The sequence below is a fragment of the Melanaphis sacchari genome, unplaced genomic scaffold (assembly GCF_002803265.2).
Source record: "Melanaphis sacchari strain LSU unplaced genomic scaffold, SCAv2.0 Contig27_pilon_pilon, whole genome shotgun sequence".
Classification (NCBI taxonomy): domain Eukaryota; kingdom Metazoa; phylum Arthropoda; class Insecta; order Hemiptera; family Aphididae; genus Melanaphis; species Melanaphis sacchari.
The window spans coordinates 2,607,345-2,631,939 of record NW_020271152.1 but is presented as its reverse complement, the minus strand read 5'-3'; the positions used below and the strand labels follow the sequence as shown (position 1 = coordinate 2,631,939).

The 24,595-nt window shown below is 28.5% G+C and overlaps 5 protein-coding genes across 8 annotated transcripts; 3 read left to right on the top strand and 2 right to left on the bottom strand.

Moving 5' to 3' along the window:
- Positions 1-518: 518 nt before the first annotated feature.
- On the bottom strand, positions 519-8,427 carry LOC112595477 (homer protein homolog 2). The gene is made up of 10 exons (XM_025340711.1): positions 8,338-8,427; positions 3,588-4,190; positions 3,344-3,500; positions 3,140-3,271; positions 2,764-3,042; positions 2,573-2,694; positions 2,309-2,490; positions 2,080-2,225; positions 1,813-1,999; positions 519-710 (listed from the first exon to the last, which is right to left on the bottom strand). Exons 2-9 carry the CDS (start codon positions 3,617-3,619, stop codon positions 1,814-1,816), a joined length of 1,236 nt encoding a protein of 411 aa, XP_025196496.1. The 5' UTR covers positions 3,620-4,190; positions 8,338-8,427; the 3' UTR covers positions 519-710; position 1,813.
- A 4,891-nt stretch (positions 8,428-13,318) lies between these two features.
- On the top strand, positions 13,319-15,792 carry LOC112595527 (ATP-dependent Clp protease ATP-binding subunit clpX-like, mitochondrial). Its single transcript, XM_025340775.1, has 2 exons — positions 13,319-14,863; positions 15,736-15,792. Exons 1-2 carry the CDS (start codon positions 13,319-13,321, stop codon positions 15,790-15,792), a joined length of 1,602 nt encoding a protein of 533 aa, XP_025196560.1.
- An 887-nt stretch (positions 15,793-16,679) lies between these two features.
- Positions 16,680-21,734, top strand: LOC112595414 (protein SAND). 3 transcript variants are annotated; one of them, XM_025340615.1, is made up of 9 exons: positions 16,680-16,771; positions 17,102-17,198; positions 19,548-19,773; positions 19,940-20,137; positions 20,232-20,475; positions 20,544-20,719; positions 20,798-20,918; positions 21,043-21,324; positions 21,411-21,734. In XM_025340615.1, exons 3-9 carry the CDS (start codon positions 19,556-19,558, stop codon positions 21,549-21,551), a joined length of 1,380 nt encoding a protein of 459 aa, XP_025196400.1. In that variant the 5' UTR covers positions 16,680-16,771; positions 17,102-17,198; positions 19,548-19,555; the 3' UTR covers positions 21,552-21,734. The 3 variants fall into 3 exon arrangements, with proteins under 3 accessions (XP_025196400.1, XP_025196399.1, XP_025196398.1); XM_025340614.1 differs by lacking the exons at positions 16,680-16,771; positions 17,102-17,198 and adding exons at positions 18,739-19,240; positions 19,334-19,463 and having other exon boundaries at positions 21,411-21,733; XM_025340613.1 differs by lacking the exons at positions 16,680-16,771; positions 17,102-17,198 and adding exons at positions 18,739-19,272; positions 19,334-19,463 and having other exon boundaries at positions 21,411-21,733.
- Positions 21,735-22,093: 359 nt separating this feature from the next.
- Positions 22,094-23,571, top strand: LOC112595482 (pyridine nucleotide-disulfide oxidoreductase domain-containing protein 1). Of its 2 annotated transcripts, XM_025340716.1 has the most exons (2): positions 22,094-22,230; positions 22,300-23,571. In XM_025340716.1, exons 1-2 carry the CDS (start codon positions 22,182-22,184, stop codon positions 23,538-23,540), a joined length of 1,290 nt encoding a protein of 429 aa, XP_025196501.1. In that variant the 5' UTR covers positions 22,094-22,181; the 3' UTR covers positions 23,541-23,571. The 2 variants fall into 2 exon arrangements, with proteins under 2 accessions (XP_025196501.1, XP_025196500.1); XM_025340715.1 differs by having other exon boundaries at positions 22,094-23,571.
- Positions 23,537-24,579, bottom strand: LOC112595483 (pre-mRNA-splicing factor 38A). The gene has a single exon (XM_025340718.1). The coding sequence runs from the start codon at positions 24,406-24,408 to the stop codon at positions 23,596-23,598; it is 813 nt and encodes a 270-aa protein (XP_025196503.1). The 5' UTR covers positions 24,409-24,579; the 3' UTR covers positions 23,537-23,595.
- Between the last annotated feature and the right edge of the window lie 16 nt (positions 24,580-24,595).

Sequence of the window (24,595 nt, the reverse complement as noted above, 5' to 3'; positions counted from 1 at the left end):
TAAATTAGAAAAGTAGTATTTGCCTTTAAAGAAAATCAATTTCAATATTTATCTACTGTTATGTGCTTTTGTTGGAAAGTTTCTTTGTTCTGTTACTCACGCCATAAAATTTTTTATCACTTATTATTCAAAATGTGAACAGATTGTGAAAATAAGTATATAAAGTTAAAAAAAAAAAATAATAATAATATATTTATCATATTTAAGTTAACATAAAATATTTTTAATAATTATAAGTTTACACAAAAAATAAAATCAAAATAATTATAAAAACAATAAAATATCACATTTATTATATAGCAGTAAGCAACCAATATTTCTTTAATCAAAATTTTTATTATAAATAAAAAATTATTATTTTTTAACTACAAAAACAAACAATTAATAAAAAAAGACCGATGGTACATTTTTAATGTGGAGAGGAAATAATTAAGTTTTTAAAAATAATCTAATAATTTTAATGATAAATTTTAAAAATAAATAAAATAACATTTGTAATACTTTTAAAATGTAAGCCGAGTAAGTTGATAGGCTTTTAAATCTTAATAAGTAAATTGCACATAAAAATGTTTGATAAGCACAATAAATGTTACGATATTTTTCTTGTGAATCTAAAATTATTTTTAATGCTATAGTGGCAAAGGAACTAGAGATGAGCGATATCGAAAAATTGATTCTCCTTTTATTCGATACTCGATACATTTTTAGATCTATAAAATAATATTTATATTTAATTTTTAAGTATTTAGTGATAATTTAAATTTAAGAAAGTCAAACCCTTACAATAATTTGAACAAATTTCTATTTTTTAGTTAAATTATTATAAATCAATTAAATAGGCGCATAAACATCTTTAATTTTAGGTTTACATAAAAAAAAAAAAAACTTTTATGTAACGATAAAATATTAAAATTGATACTTCTTTAATAATCGAGGTATCAAATAAAATGAATTAATTAAACAAGTTTATTTTGGAGAAATGTGACATGCGAATGAATTTTATTAAACTGCATAATTTGAGGAAGTTAATCTAGGGATTAGAAGTTGGAGGAATTATATATTTTTGTTTACAACTTCATATTAAAGTAGACCAAGAAAGAAATCCATCATGTACAACATTAAAAGCAAACATTTTAAATGTATATTTCTTCATTTTTATGCGTATTAATATATATTTTTTTTTTTATAAAGATTTATTTCAGCTAACAAAAAGTGAATTTTTTTAATATTACAAAAATGTTTGATAATGCTATATTCTTGTTAAAACGTCAGGTTTGTTTTTAATTTATTATTAAGAAAACATTCATTAATATTGAAGACATTTTTAGTATGCAAAACTAATATACTATTAATTAATAAAAATTTTTTTTTCAATTTTCAACACCAAATTTTGCATACTTAACATACTTGTGTACTAGTCAATTTTAACCCCTATAACTTCCAAACATTAATTAATGGCATTTAATGATTTACTTTGTAGAATACTAGTTTCATAAATTTATTTTAAAACAATACAAAATTATATATAATTTATCTCTAAATTTTAGGTCAATCACAAATCATAAGTATAGAAGAAACTAAAAACTGAATTCTTATAAATATGCAAAATTGGCAAAAGATATTATGTACATTTGTAAACTAGATACACTTGCCTTTTTCTTAAACTTAATATTTTTCAATGATTTTCTTAATTTGTTATGAATAAAATAATATAAATAAAAAAACGATAGAATTATGTTTGTTAAAAAATGAATAAAATTTTAAATAGTGCTTTCTACAACCAATTGTTATTTGATTTACAAATCATTATACCTTAGGTTTGAATAGCAGTTGTCATTTCTCTGTGTATTGCAGCCAATTCTTGTATGCGTACAAATAGGCTATTGTTAAGTGTATCTATAACACGTCGTTGTGATTCTTGTGCTGCTAAAGCTGTTTCCAATTGTGCTTGGGCTAGACTAACCGCAGCTTGAAGTTCTGCATTTTCTTGACTAAGAACCTAAAAAGATACAAAATTATAGAATTTAATAATCACATTTTCTTTTTTTCATTACTATGTGCAGTTTAATTTTTTATTACTTTGCATTTTTCTTCAAGTGGCATTCTATTTGTAGTCATCTTTTGGATTTCTTCATTTTTACTCTTCAACTCGCCATCAAGGTTTTCAACTTTCAAGCGTAAACTAGTTAACTCATTTCTTAATTCTGAAGCAACTTCTGATCCTCCTATGGATAATTAGTAAAATATTATTAGACTTACAAAATATTATTAATATTAATTTTTCAGCATCAATTATAAGCTAATATACCTTTGGCTACTTCAGCGTCAAGGTATCTAGTTTTCAATCGTTGATTTTCCTCTTTATATGATTGTAACTGACGTTTCCACTCGTCTACATTTGCTGTGCTCTCTTGCAAAGCATTGGTTAATCTTAAATTATTGTTCTTAAGTGTCTGAAGTTCAATTTCCCATTTTTTTGCATTTGCTGAACTGTTCAATAAAAAGTGGAACATAATGAATATTGAAAAAAAAATTACTTTTTTAAATTTTAAATTAATAATAGTAATATTACCTATGAGTTAAAGCTAATTTTAATCTTTCATTTTCATATTTCAATTGAGATTCAGGTAACATTGAATTTCCACCACTCATACGTCCATCATTACTTCCTTGATGTTTTGGACTTTCTGCAGCCTAGGTATAAAATATAAATTATATGGTATAAAATAATTTTATAAAATGTTTAGTATTAATATTTATTACGTGATTAGCATTAGTAACCATAATTTTAGACATCTGGTTAATCATTTGTTCAGTGGAATTAGTATCTTCTGGAGTAGTATTTGGATCAGTGGGTGTCATGTTAGGAGGTTCAATAATACTTTGACCATCAGATGACTGACTAATACGTGTAGTTACAGGACTAGCATTAGCACTTGTAATTGGTGTTGTTGAACTCATAAATGCTTGTTGAACCTGCTGTGGTCCACTTACTGCTGATTGTCTTGTTTTTTCTTTTACTTCTTCAAACTTGTGTATAAACTAATAACATGTGAAGTTGATATTTATTATTTATAATCGACAAAGAAGACAAAAACATTTAGATATCTTAAATTGACTTTTTTTTTTAAATATATACTTTATTCAGTTCTTGTTCAGAAGAAAACCCCAGACCATATACAGTATTGGCTCTATTATCGGTCCATTGACCAAACTTTTGTGATGTTTTGGTGAAGGACATATTTGGAGTTATTGTACTGTTTATGACAGCCTAAAATATGTCAACATTAGAAATATGCCAATAATGATTTGCTATTAAATGTGTAAATACATAAATACATACTTTGCTTCCTTCAACACTAATGATACGATACAATCCTCGATGAGAGTCAAAAAAGAATGAAACATTGACAGCTACTGTAGATGCCGATATCCATGATTTTTTTGTCTTGGGGTCTATGTGGAAAACATGGGCCTTGCATGTAAATATTGGTTGCTCTCTATAGTACAAATTTCGATTCCATAAAAAACAATGATACACAAACAAATATTATAAAACAAATAAATATATAAACTTAAACACTTACCCCATGGTATCCTTTCCTAGAGTCATAGCCATCAACGAAAAGTGTTGTTTGGAATTCGGAAATCGTGATAACCGGTTCAGCAGCAGAGTTCAACTGTTAAAAGTAGATTTACTAACGTCGATACCGTGCACTTTTGATATCAAAAAAAACAATTTGCGCTGTCCGTATGGTACTGCGATAATTCCAAAAGCGGCAAAATGTATAAACCGAAAGAACACGACCCTGGACTGGGTCGAAAGGGATCTGAGACGTTTTGCGGGCCGAATATTTGTTTATCAATCAATCTCGACGAATACGCTTTTTTGATAAGAAAACAATTTAATAAGAAAATACGCGTGCGCATAGTGGACCAACGCCCATTTGCGCGTGCGGTCGTCTCGTTTATCTCCATAGAAAAGTCAACATAATTATTTACAATTTAGTACAGATAACTAGATTACTAACACATGATAACAGACGACAATAAGATTAATCAGCAGTAAAGTTGTAGTTGTCCGAAAAATGATAAAATAAACTTCAGATACTTGATAAGAGAATAAGACGGAAAGTTTTGAACGAAAAAATCTGAGAATGTATTACTATCGAGTTGTCTTTTCAACATAACTATAATTTAAAATTAATATAAAACTATTAAATTCATAAGTAAATATGTCTACATATAATGATAAATATATTATACGCAATCATATTTTTTGTATAAATTATATATTATAATAAAAATTAATTAGCGAGTGACTGATTCATAATCAACGCGGAGCCAAACCTATTAGAGCTATAGATTTGAAATTTTGAGAGTAGACTAAAATTATAATTTCACCGTGCACTAATAAACGATTTTTTTTTAATTTTGATTTTGAGGGTTTGAAATTAGCAAAAAACAAAATTTTAAGTGTACATTGTATACCTTCTAAATATATTGATAAGTAAGCACTTATAAGCCAGAACCTCTAGCTCTCATTTTTAGCATTTTTTCACATGGGCAATTTTATTTGGCATGCTCAAGAGTCAATACGCACACAAGTTAAGTAATTTTGTACCAAATAGAAATAGATCAAATGTAAATTATAGAGAAGTTTTATAATGAAGTTGTTGTCATAAATTATTATTTTTAATTATATACCTATTTAAATTTGGTGAGTAAAGCTGTGACCGGTAACCTATTAGAATATTATATATTATATATACTATAATATATTAATAAATAAATAATTAGATAATATATGACATAAAAATTACAAATATTAAACATAAATATCTAGATATTTTATAGAGATAAGATATTATTTTGATTTCAGTATTATTAATCATAAACACAGTTATTATTATTTTCATTATAAATGTCAATAAAAATTTTTTGCAGAGTCTAAAAACTTAAATGTTTAAGAATTTAATATTAAGTTCTCTCAAGTTGCTTATTTACAAATTAAAAAATATCACAACATATTTTCATAATCGTTTAATAAGTATAGAATTTTGTTATATTTTCTCAACCATAAAAAAAAAAAATATTCCACATAAGTTGATTTATAAATATGTAAAAATATTTAAAATATATAGTCACTATTCATTTTTAAAAACATTTTAAATTAAAATTTCGACAAAATTCACCAAAATCACAAATTAACAGTCGAAAATTTAAAAAATATGCAATTTTTTTAACAAACACTTGAAATTATAATACAATATTCTTTAAACATAATCACTATACTGAAACCAAAACTCTAAAAGAATTAAAAGCATACTTTTTATTTTTATAGACATTTTAGATTCAAATTTGGATGAAATTACATATTATTCAAATTATGAATAACAATATTCATTATTTGGTCATAATTCATACACATTATTTGCGTGAACTTAACTTTTACATATATTATGGACTTATAACGTTAAAAATAATTTATTTTAAGATATTATGTATTTATACATATTTACACTATTAAATTAGTTTAACAGTTTATAACCATTATTTATTTGTAATACTATATAAAGTATATAATAGTATCATTAAAATAGAATAAAATAATAAATATATAATATTCTCTGAGAAAATGAAGCCAACCTACTGTACAGCAGAGTTGGACAAATTTTTATACAATTATTGTTTGAATAAAAATGTATTCAAATAGTTTTCAAACATAATATTGAGCTTAAGTTCTATATTACATACAAAAATAAATAGATAGTTGAGGACATGTGATATATATATATATATATATATATAAAGTATTTTTAACCTTATAATATCTATTAAACTATTATCTAAACATAAAAAAGTGATTTTTTCATATATATATATATATATAGGTATTTTATAAGCTATAAAGTAGCAATATCGACCAATCATAGAAATATTTTTTAGTTATAATACACTACTACCAGGTCCTGTTGAAAGATGATTTTTCTTTACAACTATAACTAATTTACTAAAATGTAACAAACTGCCAGATAATATGTCTGCAGAAAGGGTTTTTTTAAATCTAATTTAAAAATGTAATAAAAAATAACATGTATGACTTGATTGTTTAACTTGAAATTTTTTATAAATATTATTTTCATTTTTGTTATTATTTAAGTACTACTATTTATTTTACATATTTTACTAAAATTTGGTGGTACCAAAAAAGTCATTTTCATTAGGCTTAGTTTTGAAAATATTAAATAATAAAACTAAATTAAATTATGTTTTGTATGTTAAATTTATAATTCTATCTTTTTGACTAGCATATATGTTAATAATATTATCATAAAATGATTCAATTTCTTGAAGTTCATGAATCAAAGACTTTTCAATTGATAACATTTCAAGAGAATTTAAACAAAGTTGTGAATTACTATTTCGAAAATAGGTCTTGATTCTTTTAAGGCAAGAAAAACTACTTTCATTTGATACATTAGTTGATGGTATGGTTAAAATAAGTATAAATAATTTATAAGCTTCAGGTAAAATATCTTTCAATGCGTCTTGTTCAATAATTTTAACCATGTCATAAATGTGTAATAGATTTTGATATTTTACATCGCTATACAAAACTTCTAATTCAACTTTTAATTTATTTGTATCGTGAAATATATTAGAATAAGTTAATTTCAAATTATTTAAAGCATTTTCTGGAAATTTACAAGAATATTCTTTAAATTTAGTTACATCAGCTAACTGTAAAAAAATTAATTTATTTGTATACTGAAATCTAGTATTTAATTGTATTAGAATATTATCAATTATTTCATAAAATAATATTTTATAATTTGATTGACTGTTAGATTCATTTCTAGTAGCTTTTGGGGGTTTTGTAAGAGTAATTGCTTGATTAAATAATTTTAAAAATGTAGACTCATTTTTTTTTTTATTTATAAGATTACATGTTTTATTTATTTTTCTTAAGCAGAATTCTACATCAAATGATTTATTTTGAAGTATATTAAATAAATTATCGGTTAATATAAATATATTACTAAATATCAGGGCTAAAAAAGCAAATTCAAATGTTTTTAAATTTTTTAAATGACCTGTAGCACCACATATAGATTTAGGCGATGATTTAGGATTACTGATAATAAAATCAAAAACATTTATAAATCTAGACCACTCATTAACTATAGTATACAAAATGTTTGATTTTAAGGACCATCTAGTTTGAATAAATTGAGGAACTTGTTTCCCTACAATATTATCTACAACTTCAGTATGTGAAGTGGAATTGTAAAAATAAGTAGCGATACCAGTTAGATTAGCAAAAAATATACGACATTTAGCATTTATACTACAACTATGTTGCAATATCGAATTTAATCTATGAGCTAGACAGTATGTAAATAAAGCATTAGGTGCAAATTCCTTAACTCTAGCCTGTATATCTGTTAAATGCTCAGACATTACACATGCCCCATCATAACATTGGCCAACCAATTTATTTTCTAGATCAAACTCATGTAAAATAGAATAAACCAAATCAAATAAACCTTGAGCTGTGCAGTCTTCACTAAAATTATGAAAACCAAAGAAACGTTCAACTAATTCAGATTTATCTGTAACATATTTAATTATAATTGAACATTGTGTTTTTTTATTTGTAATATCGTCAATTTGAATAGAATAAAATTTACATTGTTTAATTTCATTTTTTATTTGGTTTATTAAAAATTCAGAAATACACAAAGTTAAATCATTTTGAATGGATTTGGATAAATCTAGAAATGTGTTTTTTATACTTTTATAATGATTTTGTATTTCTTGAGAACATCTATTAATATGCATATCAAACAACTCTTTAAAATTCCCTTTATTTAATGAACCGCTGTTCTCATCATGATTGTGAAATGCCAAATCTTGTTTTCCCCAAAATAAAACTAAATCGATTAAGTGCTCCATAAATAAACGATTCAATCTCACGTTTTCATTATAATTTTTCTTTAACAAATTACTATTCTCATTAATACTATCTACTAAAGTAAAACTATTTTTTTCTAAGTTTTTTAGTTTTAAATGATTATAAATATGTTCTTTTGAAGATTGATGTATTTGTATACTTCTAGATAAATTTTTTAAATCACAATAACCAACAGTATTCCAAACAGACTTAATTTGACCTATTAACAAACACGGCCAACAAAACAATTTTTGTATGTAATGACTTCCACATAACCAAGAGTGTTTTTGATATAAATTTGGATTAAATGACCTACAGAATACCTTATTTTGTCTTTTGTCAGGAGTCAAAACTGACAAAATCGGAATAGGTCTACCTACTTTTAGTAAATCATTTTTACAACCAGACTTCCAACATTGAAACGGCGTTTCCAATAATATGACAACCACATCTGTTACTGGATTCATAATTCTGATTTCTGATAGATAAAATTTTTCGGTAACTAGCGTAAACGATGAATAAAAAGCACAGTGGCACGTGTTAATGAATTTAAACTAACCAACACAAACGACGATTCGAACAAGACCGAATTATAAACTAATATTGAACTTTTAGAACGGTTTCATTGGGCGCTGTGACAACTGACAACAGTACAAATAGTACAATATCTTCTGTTGTCTGTTATTACTTAATAGTTTCTGAATATGACTTGATTGTTGTCTGTTGAACGTACCACAGCTGTGGCTACGGGCTTATCACAATATCATATTTATATATAGTACAAAGAGGCGATGAAAAACGAGCCTCTTGAAAATTGATGCGCAAGCGCAATTCTATTTATTTACAGTCGCACACATACGCATGTGTGTGTAATTTATGTACACAAATTCAAACTCGGAGGCGAAGTTAAACGGTGCCTCTCCAATCAACGTATTCTTACGTCATCAAAGCATTGTATATTATCGTCGGCTGGATACTGGAATACCAGTGTTTATTTAGGTATTTAATAATAATAATTATTATTTCGTGCATGTTTTATCAGTTCAAAGCTAAGGATGCCCGCAGTCGAAAATTCAAAGGGAGGGATAGCGTTAGTTGTTAATAATAATCAAATGCTTATTAGTTATTAATGCATTATGTGTATTTTAAAACATTTTTAAAAGTATTATAAATTATAATAAAATAATTAATATTACATTGTTTTGTTTTATTTATGACAAATTTATTATAATGCCACTAATTCTATTATTGTTTATAATGTAGATACTATAATTGATAATAAACCAAAAGTAGTAGATTTCAGCTTTTTAATATTGAAAATGGTTTAAAATTTCTCTATACTGTTTTGAGAAAATCTATAAATTAGTTGTAACACTTGATGGTTAACAATTCACCAAGTCCACTAAGAGTTCATCTTTACATGATTATATAGCTACAATTAATCCTAATGTTATAAATCTTATTCATAGAAAATTTAACACACCCAAAACAGTGATCCACTTGACACCTAATATAGTGTGGTACTTATTTGTCTATCTCTTTTATTTCATTATGGATATTAATATAATTGAAGTTGCTGTGTTCTGTGTGGTATGTATTTATGTGATTTTAAAGTTTAAATTTAAGACTAAATTTAGTCTCACAAAAACTAATTTAAAAGTTACACCAGCGGTTCTCAATCTTTTTAGTACCGCGACCCAAATTTCCTCTGAAAAATCTTTAGTGACCCATATGGTTTCACTTTTCAAAAAGTAGTTAAATAAAAAAAAAAATTAATTTAAAATAATATAATAATAATAATATAATATAGTTTATTTCAATTTTTTTAACAAAATATGTTTATAGGTTTAAAGTACAGGTTTGTAATCAATATATTTTTACAAATGTACTTTTATTAATAATATATTTAATATTAATTTAACATACATTTCTTGGAATCTGTATAATTTAAAAAACTGTTCGCGACCCACCAAAAATTGACCGACGACTCACCAACATTTTGTGAATTATATAACACATTATTAATAACTATGCAGATTATATTGTATTGGTGCGTTATTGGCCGCTGTCAATTCCGCCGGTGCGTACAAAGTTTTACACGGCCATCCGTTTGTCTTCTGCCATACGTCGTCATGTAAAGAATCAAAAGACCGTTATTGTTACATTTTTATCAGTGCAAATCTCTGTATTATTATATTTTATTTTTAGCGTGAATCGCTGTATTTTGCTATATTTATTTTGTTTCTTTATATTAATTTATACGTGTGCGCGAATTGCAATAATCATATTATTAATTTATATAATTTATACATTTTTTGTGTGTGAATTTTATTGAGAATAAGCTGAATTGCTGAATAACCCGGCTTCGCCTGTATACAGTTTTTTTGTGTAACCTACTATAACTTTTATTTTATCAGTTTTTATATTTATTACAAGCTGCTTATAGATAAGTTTATCCTAGGTTTCCCATGTATTGTAACAATAAAAAGTCAGCAAAAAATTACTTTATTTTAATATTTTGAAGACAAATTGTAAGATACAATTCTAATCGACGAAATGTTGAAATAAAATATACCCAAAAAATTATAACTTTCTGTAATTGAAAAAAATGTTTTACGTATTATTATAATTATTATTACTATTATTAGTATTATTCTTATTATTAGGTACTATTTTTACTTCTTATTATTATTGTAACATTATTATATACATTATGGTGTTATAAAAACCCATCAATATTTATATTGACATATTTTGTTCATCTCAATACCTTTTTATAAACAGTATTTTTGGTACTGCCTACCTCCACTACTACTCCTGTTGGAAAAGCCTGTGTGCGTTGTCGATTATGGCAAGCGTTATAATAGAATCATAAATGACCATACCACCGTGTTATTTTAAAATCGAAATTAATAATATAATGTGTTATCGATAAAGTGTTGAGTAATAAATACGAAATATCAAAATAATATACAATACCTACTTTAAATGATAATTGAATAATTCATATTTTTTCCAAAAAAAAATCAAAAATACATTAAAAATTATTTGTGAAATATGTGCTATTGGTAAACCAAGGCCCAAGATGTGTACTTTTTGAGTATTATTTACTATAAAATGTTAAGTATGTGCAGATGCGAAAATTCTGTGCTGTATTGTATGTGAAAAACGTTTAAGTCAAATGTCGTGCTGAGTGTCAAGTTGCCAGTAATCACCGGTGATAGGTAATCAATTTCTGAAATGCCGCCCGGGGTGCAACTCGCCGGCTTTGCGGATGACCTCGCGGTTGTGGGTACGGCCGTGATCGGACAGCAGCTCGAAGAGGCAATCAATCCTATATTGACAGCCATAGATGACTGGATGCGGAGCAGGGGCCTTGAGCTGGCTCATCAGAAAAGCGAGGCGGTGGTACTTTCCCGGAGGCGGGCGTTTGTCCCACCACGTTTGACGGTCGGCGGTCACCTGATTCCATTGCGAAATGAGATCAGGTACCTCGGTGTTATTCTGGACAAGCGTCTGACCTTTGCTGCACACGCGAGTACCGTCGCTGCGAAGGCGGCCCGCTCGGCTGCTGCGATATCCAGGCTCATGCCCAACATAGGTGGATCAGCTCAGTGGAAGAGGAGGCTGCTCGCGTCTGTTGTGGAAAGTCAGTTGCTGTACGCTACTCCAGTCTGGTTCCCTGCCGTTGCCAGGAATAGTCGCCAGAACTAGGACGATCTTGATCCGTCCGCAGAGGACCGCCGCTTTGAGGGTAATCCGGTCCTACCGTACCGTGTCGGGCGAGGCCGCCCTGGTTTTGGCCTGCATGCCGCCCGTTGACCTGCTTGGACTGGAGAGGCAGAGCATTAGATCCCGACTGCGTGCTGCGATGGAGCCCGACGAACAACGGCCTCCCAAGGCGGTCGTGAAATACGAGGAAAGAAAAAAACACGATCGTCGCCTGGCAGGCAAGATGACGTGCTACCCCGAAGGCGGCCTGGACGCGCCGCGTCATCCCTGACCTGTCAAGATGGCTGGAAAAGACCGTCCCGTGGGTGCCTCTGACGTTTCACATGACACAGTCACTCACGGGCCACGGCTGCTTCGAATGGTACCTCCATCGCATAAACAGGGCCGCCAGCCTGCGTTGCTGGCAGTGCTCGGGCGAATCAGAAACCGTCGAACATATTTTCTTCGATTGCCCCCACTGGGACAACTTTCGTGAACCCTTGAGCGCCAGGATTGGCCATCGACCGAGCACCGACGACGTCCCGGACATTATTTGCGGACCGGCATTCGAGCTTCTGCTGGCGGACGCTCACGGAAAGGATGCAATCCTGAGAGAAGCCGAAGAGCGGTTTAGGTTGTTTTACGGCATGGTGGAGAATATCCTTTGAGTTAAGGAAGAAGAAGAACGAGTGCGACAGGCTGTGAACGGACGGAATCCACCATAGCTAGGAACTGATATGTAGCCAAGGCAGGGAGAACAGAGCTCCTATTTATTAATAGTATACTATTCTTTAATAATATATTTACATTTGATTGTAATAGCAGTGAGTGGGGGACTGGCCCACCGTTGTTAATTATCATGTGCTTTTTGTTTTGACAATAAACGATGGGGGCTGGAGGAGAACTGAGAAGTACTGGTACCATGGTTCCTCCTCCAGTCCTCGATATCATAAGGAAAAAAAAAGGTAATCAATTTCTATTTGTAGAACTTGATCATATTAAATATTAGGGAGTGTATTCTAATAATAATTAGTAGATATTTGTATTATAATTTATATTAGTTGTTTAATAAATATATTATAAGAACATTTATATTACAAATATACATATATTTTTTTTAAATTAATTTCTTAATAATATTCTTTATCTCTAACTACTTAATATATAGTGCTTACCAAATAACCAATAATTTTGATGGACTAGTACAAGTATTATTGGTAGTATAGTGAATATAATACCTATAATATCTATATTAAATCATATGCAGTTAAAAAATTATGATTTATGAATTACCCTCAAGGCCATAAACAATAATGAATAATTACTAATAAGTATGAACGATGGCCGATGGGCTATATATAATACGGCTAAATACCTAAGGTTTACTACACATGATGAAACGTAGAATAATGTTAATTATTATAATACATTACGCCCATTTCAAGGGCTACCAATCAGATGATTTTATTTACGGTTTTATTGTTTTGAGCTCGACTGCCTGAGTTCAGAATCTGGTTACCATACTTATTCTAATATAATATTTGTTTATTTTTAATAAACTCTGTCCCATCGGTTGGCTTTATTATACTTGTTTATGATCGTACCTATTATATTTTTGTTCTATAGCAGAAGTTTTTAAAAGCTCTGGAAATGGCGACCAGATTAAAATACTTTTGTATGAAAATATTTACACGATCCAAACTGGACAATAGTTATTTAAATTTATCAAGAAACTTCAGTGTTTTGTCTAATAACCATATCATAAAAGACATTGTTCACCAAAATAATTTCCAAACGTTGCTTAGTTATTGGAATGTAGAAAACTTTGGGACAAGACAAAAAGGTAATAATGCAGGTCAAACAAGGATACTTTGTTCAAAGTGCCAAAATGTTAATTTAGCGTTTTTTTTAATTTCAAATCGATTTTTGATATGTCAACGATGTGATTATATATTTAAAGTGATTTCTGCTGAAAAAAATAAATTCAAACCACCGCCACCGACTCCAAAAGAAATTGTTGTTAACCTTAATAAGTATGTAATTGGTCAAGATCTAGCTAAGAAAGTGTTAGCTGTGGCAGCTTATAATCATTGTAAACGTATTATTCATATTACAGCACCTCAGAAGAATGATTTAATCGAACAGTTGTTTGATAATTTACCAAATTCAATAGAGCGTTTTGTTAACGAGCGTCTATCCAGAATCCTACAAACGAATAGTATAAAAAATAGTCAAGAAGAAATTAAAGTTGCTTCGAAATTTGAAAAAACATTATTAGAAAAGAGTAACATAATATTATTGGGGCCTACAGGATGTGGAAAAACATTACTGGCTCAAACAATAGCTAAGCAATTAGATGTTTCATTTGCAATTTGTGATTGTTCCAATTTGACACAAACGGGTTATGTGGGAGATGATATTAACAGTATAATTAGGAAACTCTTACAAGCTGCTAATAATAATGTTGATAAAGCTCAAACTGGAATTGTTTTTTTGGATGAAATTGATAAAATTAGCGCTTTACCTAATATTTATCGATTGAGGGATGTTGGAGGGAAAGGAGTCCAACAAGAAATGTTGAAAATGTTAGAAGGTACTGTTATTAATGTACCAGGAAAAAATACCAGAAAATTTAGAAATGAAGCAGTACAAATTGATACTACTAATATCTTGTTTGTTGCTTCTGGTGCATTTATTGGTCTTGATAGACTTATAAGTCAAAGGACAGACCAAATTAGTATAGGATTTGAAGCAAAAATTTTTAAATCAGGGGTAAGTAGAAGAGATGCTACTAAAGCCGATTTTGTTGATACAACAGCTTCATACACTGATAATGAAAAGGAAAATGTTAAACGAGATGAGTTGTTAAAAAAAATTGAACCTAGAGATTTAATTCAATTTGGAATGATACCAGAGTTTTTAGGAAGGTTTCCAATTTTGGTTCCACTCCAATCATTAAATATAAACTTGCTTACACGAATACTTACTGAACCAGAAAACAGTGTAGTCAATCAATTTAAATTACAATTCAGCTTAGATAAAGTTGAATTAACATTTACTGATGAAGCACTTAGATCAATTGCCTCACAAGCTCTAGAAAAAAAAACAGGTGCTCGAGGCTTACGAGCAATTTTGGAATGCATTTTGTTAGATTCAATGTTTGAAATACCTAGATCTAATATAGTTAGTGTTCTAGTCAATGAAAAAAATAATCCATATTATAAAAGAGACAATTCAATTGATAAAAAAAAAGCCAAAATGGATCCAAAAGCAGTGGTGTAGTGGAGCGAATACGCGGGTATACGGCGTATACCAACTTTGATTTTCTTAAATGCGTATACTTATAGAATTATACACATAAAATGTGGATATACCGATATACGCGTATAGGAATGCATTTATTTTATAAACCAATTTGATAAAATAATTTTTAATTAATAAATAAAATGTCGAACAAACTTGATCAATTTAACGGTTAATATTAAAGGTATTCAGTATTCATAGTATATTTCCGTGAAACCCAAAAGCGCAAATCGTCGATTTTTTCGATATACCAAAAGCGTAAATTCATTTTGCGCTTTTGTACCTTAATAGTGAGATAAAAGAACAAAAATAAATATTTTACCCAGTGGCGGTCCCTGGGGGGGTTTGGGAGGTCAGCTGACCCACCGTTTTTTTTTCTCAGTAAAATGTGGCCTCTCAAAATGACAAACTACATAAATATGTACAATACTACGATAATCAAAAATAGAAATAATATAAACTAATAATATGGTGTTATTAGTAATTTATAAAATGTACACAGACTCAAGAACATTTCTATGAAAATATAATTGTAAATGTATAAATATAAATATAATATATTATGAATATTATGATATATGATGTATAGAAATTAGAAAGATATGAAAAACCCATTCAATTTGAATTAATTAATAATATCAAAGTTTATAAGTCAGTTTTAAATTGTATTAAAAAATTAGTTATGACTTATGCTTTATCTCTTTTAGTTATAGTATTTACTATATTAATATATGTAATATAAATAAGGTAAATGTAATGTACAGTTGATTGAACCTTCTACACAGTGGCCTCTCATAAGTGAGGCAGACCCACAGTACTAAAATCCTGGGTTCGCCACTGATTTTACCTGTTATATTATAAGTTTAATTATAAAATTATAAAATTATTAATTTTGATTAAATATATATGTATTTTTATAATTCAAAAATACATCAATGCTGATCGAGTTCAGTTTAAGTTATGTATAATCATAACGAATCACGGTGAAAGTTAATAATTATTTAAGATAATGACTCAGTATATACAGTATAAACTTATATTTAACTTATTAAATACACTTTATTTTTGTAAAATTAATGGGTCGCTGTAAATTGTGTCCCGGGTATATTTTATACATACGTAAATTGCGGCCCCGTTATATTTTAATATATTTGCCTACTTAATAATTTGTCATTGTTATGTAAATTACATTAAGGATTGTTAAAAAATTTAAAAAAAAATACAAATACTAATTTACCAAATACTGTAAATACTGTAGGCCAATGTAAAAACTCGTGCAAAATATTTCGATCAAATGCACACTGACACTGGCGGCTAGTAATATTATATAAGTGAGCATCAAGTGATATCCTTATCAATTAATATTAAAGATAATATAACCAGCCGACCGGAAATCGGAATATCCCGGGCCGCAATTTACATATGTATAAAATATACTCGGGCCACAATTTACACAGTATATAACTAAGACCTTTTTTGTGGGACGCAATTTACCAACTCCGAAATTTATTTGCGCTTATGATTTATTAAAAAGGTATTTTTTTTTTCGCACTTCTAGGCTACAGCCTAGTATTTGTTAGTATAATATACGACAGTACAACACTGTAATAATTAGACATAGATATTATATTCTATTGTACAGCTTAGGTATACTGACCGTTGAATTGTTTAGATACATTGTGCGATTGTGGCCATTGTGGGAAGTGGGAAAACGTATTATATGTAACTGATATGATGATAACAGATCTCGTAAAGTTGCAGGAATATAATTAGATGAAGAAAAAGCTTGTCTGGAAAATTGTATGATATATTTATTTGTTTATATGCTTCTTTAATTTCATTTGCTTATTATTTTATAGTCTAAGCATATTAGGTGCCTAAATAGATACCAAATTTAACAGTAGCTTAACATACCTGTAGTGATGAGAATGAGATTTATTTTATATTGTTTTTTAATATTTTCCTCTAATTCTGTTTTTTGTTTTTATTAACTAATAATATATACGAGTATAACTAATACTTAAAAATCCTATTTGATTATTTGATTATAACTACTTAAAAATGAATATTACTTAATTATTTATTATCCAAGTAATCATAAAAAATTAAAATTTATAATATTATTTCTAGGACTATGATTGTAGACTACTGAGACTCAATTGCGGCATGGTAGTAATAAAGTGACATAATGTATTTATGTAATTATAAATATAAAAATAATAATAATGTAAGTAACATTTTACTTTTATACAAGCATATTATGTTGCAATGAATTGTAAATTATCATACGATAGAAGTTAATTACAATATTTTAATACAAATATAATGGATTAAACATACATATCTATTTTGATCGTACTTAGCCCCTCAGTTTTATCTATAGTCCCCCTAGTTTTTAAACTATTTTACTTGAAACTTATTAAAACTATTGAGGCCATTTAATTACAACTAAAAAAATTATTTATTGATGTTTATATAACATGTCTATTACAGCTTATTAGTTATATTTCAAATAATCAATAGGTATATTGTATTTATTTTTAGATTTATGCTCAAATGACAAAAAACTCAATTAAATGAAGGTTAATACAGTTTATTATTTATATTTTATATTAATCGATAATTTTATCGAAAGCTAAAATATATAAGATACTTGTGTAGTTGTATTGTGTGAAATAGTCAGCGACACAGACTAGGGGGTGATCGCAACAGATGTTTCGTACTAGTAGTCATTAAACCATTTGCAGCCCCTTTTCAAATATTTTGTACCTATGATTAGCATACAATAATTCCCCCATGTGACAGTTTTGTATGAGGATTGAAGATGCGCAGTGAAAGACAAGTTTCGGTCGATCACCGTATGCGTTCTCTCATAGTTATTAAAAAAGAAGATTTTTCACTAACAAACGTCAAACACTGTGCATATTCAAGAACAAAATGATCAACTAATAACTTAAACAGAAACTATTCAGGACAACTGACAAGCACATTTATAAACCCTTTTCATTTGTATCTAGTTCAACATTTGCAAGTAGTTTAGATACATATCTTGAAGACCATAGAGTCGGGTCCTATAAGACCTATATTAAAGGCAAGTAAATAAGCTTACTCCTAGAATTATACTTATACCTACTCATTATAGAAATTTACCACCGGGAGCATTTGCATCAGCGGTCACTTTTCATTCTTCCGACTATAGTAGAATCAAAAACTATATAGATAACAAACGATTATGTATATCCAAAATGCGATGAATAGCACTAAATTACCTCCTGCCGTTTTTAAAATGCATGCCAAATGTTTCCATTTCTGTCAAATGTAGAATCACTGAAAACAGAAAAAATACCGATTGAGTGCGTGACGATCGCGGTTCACTTTTCGCCGCGTCCACAGGTATTATTCTGTTGTATGATAGGTATTTCGATAGTGACATCCACGGTCTTAGAAGATCGTCATTATTTATTGTTTTTCATTATCAATCGTTATTTATTGTTTATTAAAATAAATTTCTTTAAATTGGTATTTTATTTTATATTTTAATATATATTTTATGTTATTTTTATTTTACGATCAATAATATCACATTGGCCTGCTAATTTTGTAGCTTTCTAGTTTATTATCTATATTTTGTGCTTTTAAGAAGACGCTACTCCCAAATAAAACATACAGCATGGCAAATTTTCATTCAATAAAACCAATTATATGCGTTTAGCTTAAATATTAGAGTAAAATGATCTATTAGTGAATTATGAGCATTTTTAAATAGGTATTAATAAAAAAAACACAGATAATGTTCTTCCCTCAAAATTTGATAATGGGTCATTTCGTTCTAGTAATCTGGTATTTAAGCTAAACACACAAAATTGGTTGATGGTTCTATAGCACGAACATTTTCCATATAGGTACATTTGTAAGACTACAGATGCAGGTGTCTGGCGTAGTAACTTCCGCATTCCGAATTGTTTATCTCGTTATTATTATTTTCATTATCACGGCTATTATCATCACAGATTAAAAACAATAATATGTTAATAATTTTATCAGGATGCTTATCTGCAAATTTTTTGTGACAATAATACTCTGATTTCTGAGTTTCGACTAGATGATAAATTTCGCGCTGTGCTGCTTTGAATGCTGTCTACTGACATCGCCATTCGCCAGTAGAAGTGTTGATTGATGAGTGTTGCCGGTGTTGAACTATGCATTATGTATCATTGGAAACGTCATTTGACCGTGCTGCTCTTTATTAGTAAAAAATTATCGCAACTGGTATAAATATTATGATATGTTTTATATGCTAGGTACTTGTGATTATAACCGGTTGTGTAAGGATTGAAAATGATCATAATTTATGTTTTAAAGCCGATTAGGTTCCAAAGTTGTCAACAAATTCATTAACTATTAGATTTTATACTGTATCTGGTTGTTCAATTTATAATAAACCAATAAATATTTTTATGTATTGCACATTCATTGGATTTTAATTACTCAGGTATAATATATAAACTACATAATAAGTTTTTTTTTAATTAACGTCTAATGATATCATATGTTCTTTACAATATTTTTCTTTTAGTATATGATATGGAGAAAACTCAAGAAACTGATACAACTACACTGATTTCTGATATAAATGATATTGCTATACACGATCCAGAAAATAGTAAATCTGTTGCTGAAGATAAGCCTGTACCGAGTTGTTCAGAACAAGGAAGTTCTTATGAAATTTTATTAGATCAACTTAAAGAAAACAATAAACATATATTTGTTTTAAGTACAGCCGGTAAACCTATATACACACGGTAAATATATCTTTTAAGTAAACAATAATGAAACAAATGCAGTTTCCTGAGCAGTTTTCAGTAGATCAGTGTATCAATAAAACACTAATTAAAAAATACAGTTAATTGCATTTGTATCATAAAAATTAAATTTTTTAAATTTTATTTGTATACTTTTCATGTATAGGTTTGGAAATGAAAACCAAATGGCCTCCCTATTTGGTTTAATGATAGCTTTAGTGTCGGTGACTCAAGATTCAAACGACACATTGCAGTCAATTTGTTGTGGTCAGACTCGAATAGTGTTTTTGAATAAAGATCCTCTTATATTGGTCGGTGTTTCCCAATCTTCTGAGCCTTATGACCAAATTAAAAAACAATTAACGTAATTTATAATATAGCTCATATAATTTTAAAACTAAATATGTAAAATATTAATTATTTTAGATTAACACATGCTTTGTTACTTTTTTTTATAGATATGTGTATAACAATATAATTAGTACTTTGACATTAACTCAGTTAAAAAAAATTTTTCACAATAGAACTAATTTTGATTTACGGCGATTGATGAGTGGATCTGAAAGATTAATAGACAAACTTATAACGTTTACTGAGAATGATCCAGGATTTTTATTAGATTCTATTAGTTGTCTACAAATGCCATCTAGTAGCAGAGATAAAATAACACAAACAATATTGACACAATGTAGTAAAATTAAAGTAAAAAAATATTGATATTATATTTTAAATTATTTTATTTTATATTAATAAATATTTAATATTTTTAGAATTTAGTATTTGGTTTATTGATTGCTCAAAAACATGTTATATCTATTGTACGTATGAAAAAATATTCACTGCATGTGTTTGATATTCACTTGATATTAAACTTAATTAATTCAACGGAATCATTTAAAACAGCAGAGAGTTGGACACCTATATGTTTACCTACATTTGATTCTAGGTAAAATATTTCTTAAATATGTTTCAAAAATTGTATGCCAAAATGTTTTCATTATAATTGTGTTTATAACTTTTTCAGTGGTTACATGCACGCTCATATATCATATCTAGCAGAAGATTGTCAAGCATGTTTAGTTTTATTAACAATTGATCATAATCTTTTTTTTACACTTTCTGATGCCAAAAGAAAAATCACTGAAGTTTGTTTTATTTATTTAATTTTTAATACTTCTCTTGTTTCATTTTATAGTCATTCATAACTATTAAACTGTATGAATAGTTTATTTTCACATAATAAATAAATGTATTAATTTTTTGTAACAGAAAATGCGTTGCAATGATTGTCTCCATGCAATTAACGAGGCAATTATTCGCCAACCCATTAGCTTAGCACGAGCAAATATTACAGGATTGCGGCATCTTTTATACAAAAACAAAAATCGGTCACAACACTGGTGCCCTCCATTTACATCTCCATATAATACCAATGAATTACAACAAAATCTCATGTCAGTATATTCTTCATTAATTAGCCAAATTAATTTCCCTGGGCGTACATTAAAAGTGATTTTTCAACAATTAACAGCTGAAACTATGCTTGCTTGGGTATGTAAATTATATTTAATATACTATATTACGTAGTAAAATTATATTAAATGTTGAATTATAAGAATAATTTAACATTGTTCTAGGCAACTGAAGATGTTGAATTGTATATGTGTTTTGAACCACTAGTTTCTAAAGAAAATGCAACAAATGCGGTTACTAAATTAACACAATGGATGAAAAAAGAAGAGGATTCATTGTTTATATTTAATATTCCCATGTTTTAATATCAGCCATTGCATGAAATTGAATTTGGAATTTGTGATAATATAAATATATTAATAGGTACCTATCTTAAATTATTCTTAAATTTTTTAGGTATGTAATTATAAATTTTCAACTTTTTAAGTTCCTTTATATCATCTTTCTTTATTTTAGTTAGATGTATACAACCAAAATAATAAAGAAATTAATATAAATTTATTATTTTATTATTATTTTTTGCAATTGTATGAACTTAAATTATTTTAAAAATAATTATTGTCAGAGATATAAAACATTGCCGAGATAATATTGTACATGTTATAAAATATTAAAAAATCATGATTTATTTCTGATTATTTTATTTGTTATAATGTTATAAAGCTATATAATTGTATAGCATGTCTTTGATGTTATTTATCCAAAAAAATATTAAATTGTTATTGTTTTTTTTATTTATCTATTTATTAATCCCTCTCTTTTTCTATAACAATTGATAAGTGTTATCACTTGTTAGAATTTTTTAGAATTTAAAATGTATTTTAAATTATTTTGATAATTTATTTTAAATAAAATATATGTAATTTAAAAATCATAATTGAGAATATGGAATGTGAGTAACTATAATTATTATTATTATCGTAGTAGAACGCACAATGAGTCAAAACCAGCAAATCAATTCAACCTATGTTGTGATTGGTGGAGGTATAGCTGGAATAAGTTGTGTTGAAGCTTTGAAATTGTATACAACAGAGCCAGTGCTTTTAATTTCAGAATCACCAATTGTCAAAGTGGTCACTGATATTAAGTTTTATACCAAAATTGCTGCAGGATTTAAAGTTGAGGATCGGAATCTCCAATGCGTTGATAATACGGAATACATAATCGATAAAGTAGTTGCAATCAACTCAATAGAGCACATAATTTATACTGTTAATCATCAAGAAATCAAGTATAAAAAATTGTGTTTATGTACAGGTGCTACTCCAAAATTGTTGGATGACAAAGAATATGTTATTGGATTGCGTGATACACATTCTGTGGAGTATTTTCAATCAATTATTGGTACTGCTAATAGAGTATTGATTGTTGGTAATGGAGGTATTGCAACTGATTTGGTTTACAAGTTAAATGGTATCGAAATTATTTGGGTTATTAGGGATGAACACATTAGTTCACATTTCCTGGATGCTGGTGCAGCAGAATTCTTTAATAACAACCTTAACACTCAGCAATCAAGCGACAGAGTAATCAAAAGATTTAGATATTGCGGGGAACGAACTTCTGGAGCTGCACTAGGTCCTGACTGGCACTGTGGAGCAATGTTTGGAAACCACGACGGTAAAAATGTAATTATTGAGTATAAGACTGAAATCAAAAATATTTCTAAAAGTGATGTAGTTAGGATAGAATTAACTAACGGTAAAGTGTATGAATGTGATTTTGTCATATCAGCTACTGGAGTAATACCGAATAGTAATTTTGACATAAGAGATGGTAAAAGTATTGACATTGCTAGTGATGGTGGTATTAAAGTAGATTGGAAAATGGAAACAAATCTATCAGATATTTTTGCAGCCGGTGATGTATGTACTGTAGATTGGAAATCTGAACATTGGTTCCAAATGAGACTATGGAGTCAAGCAAGACAAATGGGAATGTATGCTGCCAAGTGCATGCATTCTATGCATATAAAAGAAACATTATTGCAAGACTTTTGTTTTGAATTGTTTACTCATGTAACATCATTTTTTGGATTTAAAGTTATCTTATTAGGCTTGTATAATGCACAAGGATTGGACAAGAAAGATTGTGAGCTATTGGTTCGTGTGACTAATGGGCAAGAATACATTAAATTAGTATTACAAAATGGAAGAGTTGTTGGAGCTATGCTTATTGGGGACACTGATCTAGAAGAAATGTGTGAAAATTTAATATTAAATCAAATTGATGTAACTAATTTAATGAATGACTTATTAGATCCTAATATTGATATAGAAGATTATTTTGATTGAATTAAAATTATTTATTTATTGGAAAAAAATATACAAGTGTACAAATGAAAATGTTTTATTTTCTATAAGGTGATCTAGATCTATGTCTTTTTGTTCGTTCACGATCATGACTTCTGCTTCTTCTATGTCGGTCTCTATCTCTTCTATCACTCCTATCACGATCTCTTCGATCTCTATCTCTATTCCTTTTTTCACGTTCTCTGTCTCTTCTTTTTTCTTTAACTGGAGAATGTTTATTTCTATGTTCCTTTTCTCTTCGTTTCTCAGTAGGTTCTTCTTCATCTGATGATTCAACACCTTCTTCAATGTCTTCTTCAAGTATAGACACTTTGGGTTCTAATTCATTGTTTTCTTCCAACACATGTCTGCTTTGTATACGTGGTAATATAACATCACACACACGTTCATCTCGTAGCAGTGAATCAATAAATTCATCAACATGTATAAGCTCGAACTGGCCATCTCGATTTTGTCTTCTCAACTTACGACTGTCAGCCAATAACGGCTCCAAATACTTATAACAATCTACTGATGAGCCTGTCAAACGCATATAAAATGCTCCAAGCGCTCGCACATACTTGAATTCTTCATTTTTTATGAACTCTACAATGATATCTTTTTCAGGTTGTATTTGCAACATTTTTAATGTCAAACACAAGAAAGGTGTGGGTTTTATATTACCGCCAAATACTCCTCCTATAAATCGCATTGACATTGCCTTGTCCACCAGCAATTCAGCAGACAAAGCAAAACATTCTTCTTTCCAGAATTTGTTGTCATAAATACGAGACCGAATGATCTTTTCGATCAAATACTGAGGATTTGTACCGTGAATAGTTTTTGCATCTTTTACCGTTCGATTGGCCATTCTTTTGTTAAGTTCTTACTATTAAATAATAATAATTGACACGTTATAATTGACGAATACTGACTACTCAGACTAGAGAATAGAGTACCGGCCATAGATAAAAGATTAAATTAACCAAACACCTACCGGAAAATAAACATACACAATATGTTTATTATTTAAGAATACGACATTACGCCAAGTCGAC

What these genes read in the sequence shown, in the direction of transcription:
- LOC112595477 (XM_025340711.1), bottom strand. Translation starts at nt 3,619, where the DNA reads ATGGCTATGACTCTAGGAAAGGATACCATGGG. An exon ending in CTGAACAAGAACTGAATAAA is followed by an intron (nt 3,043 to 3,139) that starts GTATATATTTAA and finishes ACATGTTATTAG; the next exon opens with TTTATACACAAGTTTGAAGA. An exon ending in AAATTAGCTTTAACTCATAG is followed by an intron (nt 2,491 to 2,572) that starts GTAATATTACTA and finishes TTTATTGAACAG; the next exon opens with TTCAGCAAATGCAAAAAAAT.
- LOC112595527 (XM_025340775.1), top strand. Translation starts at nt 13,319, where the DNA reads ATGGCGACCAGATTAAAATACTTTTGTATGAAAATATTTACACGATCC. An exon ending in CTAATATAGTTAGTGTTCTA is followed by an intron (nt 14,864 to 15,735) that starts GTCAATGAAAAA and finishes TGTAATGTACAG; the next exon opens with TTGATTGAACCTTCTACACA.
- LOC112595414 (XM_025340615.1), top strand. Translation starts at nt 19,556, where the DNA reads ATGGAGAAAACTCAAGAAACTGATACAACTACACTGATTTCTGATATA. An exon ending in CACAATGTAGTAAAATTAAA is followed by an intron (nt 20,476 to 20,543) that starts GTAAAAAAATAT and finishes TAATATTTTTAG; the next exon opens with AATTTAGTATTTGGTTTATT. An exon ending in CCAAAAGAAAAATCACTGAA is followed by an intron (nt 20,919 to 21,042) that starts GTTTGTTTTATT and finishes TTTTTGTAACAG; the next exon opens with AAAATGCGTTGCAATGATTG.
- LOC112595482 (XM_025340715.1), top strand. Translation starts at nt 22,182, where the DNA reads ATGAGTCAAAACCAGCAAATCAATTCAACCTATGTTGTGATTGGTGGA.
- LOC112595483 (XM_025340718.1), bottom strand. Translation starts at nt 24,408, where the DNA reads ATGGCCAATCGAACGGTAAAAGATGCAAAAACTATTCACGGTACAAAT.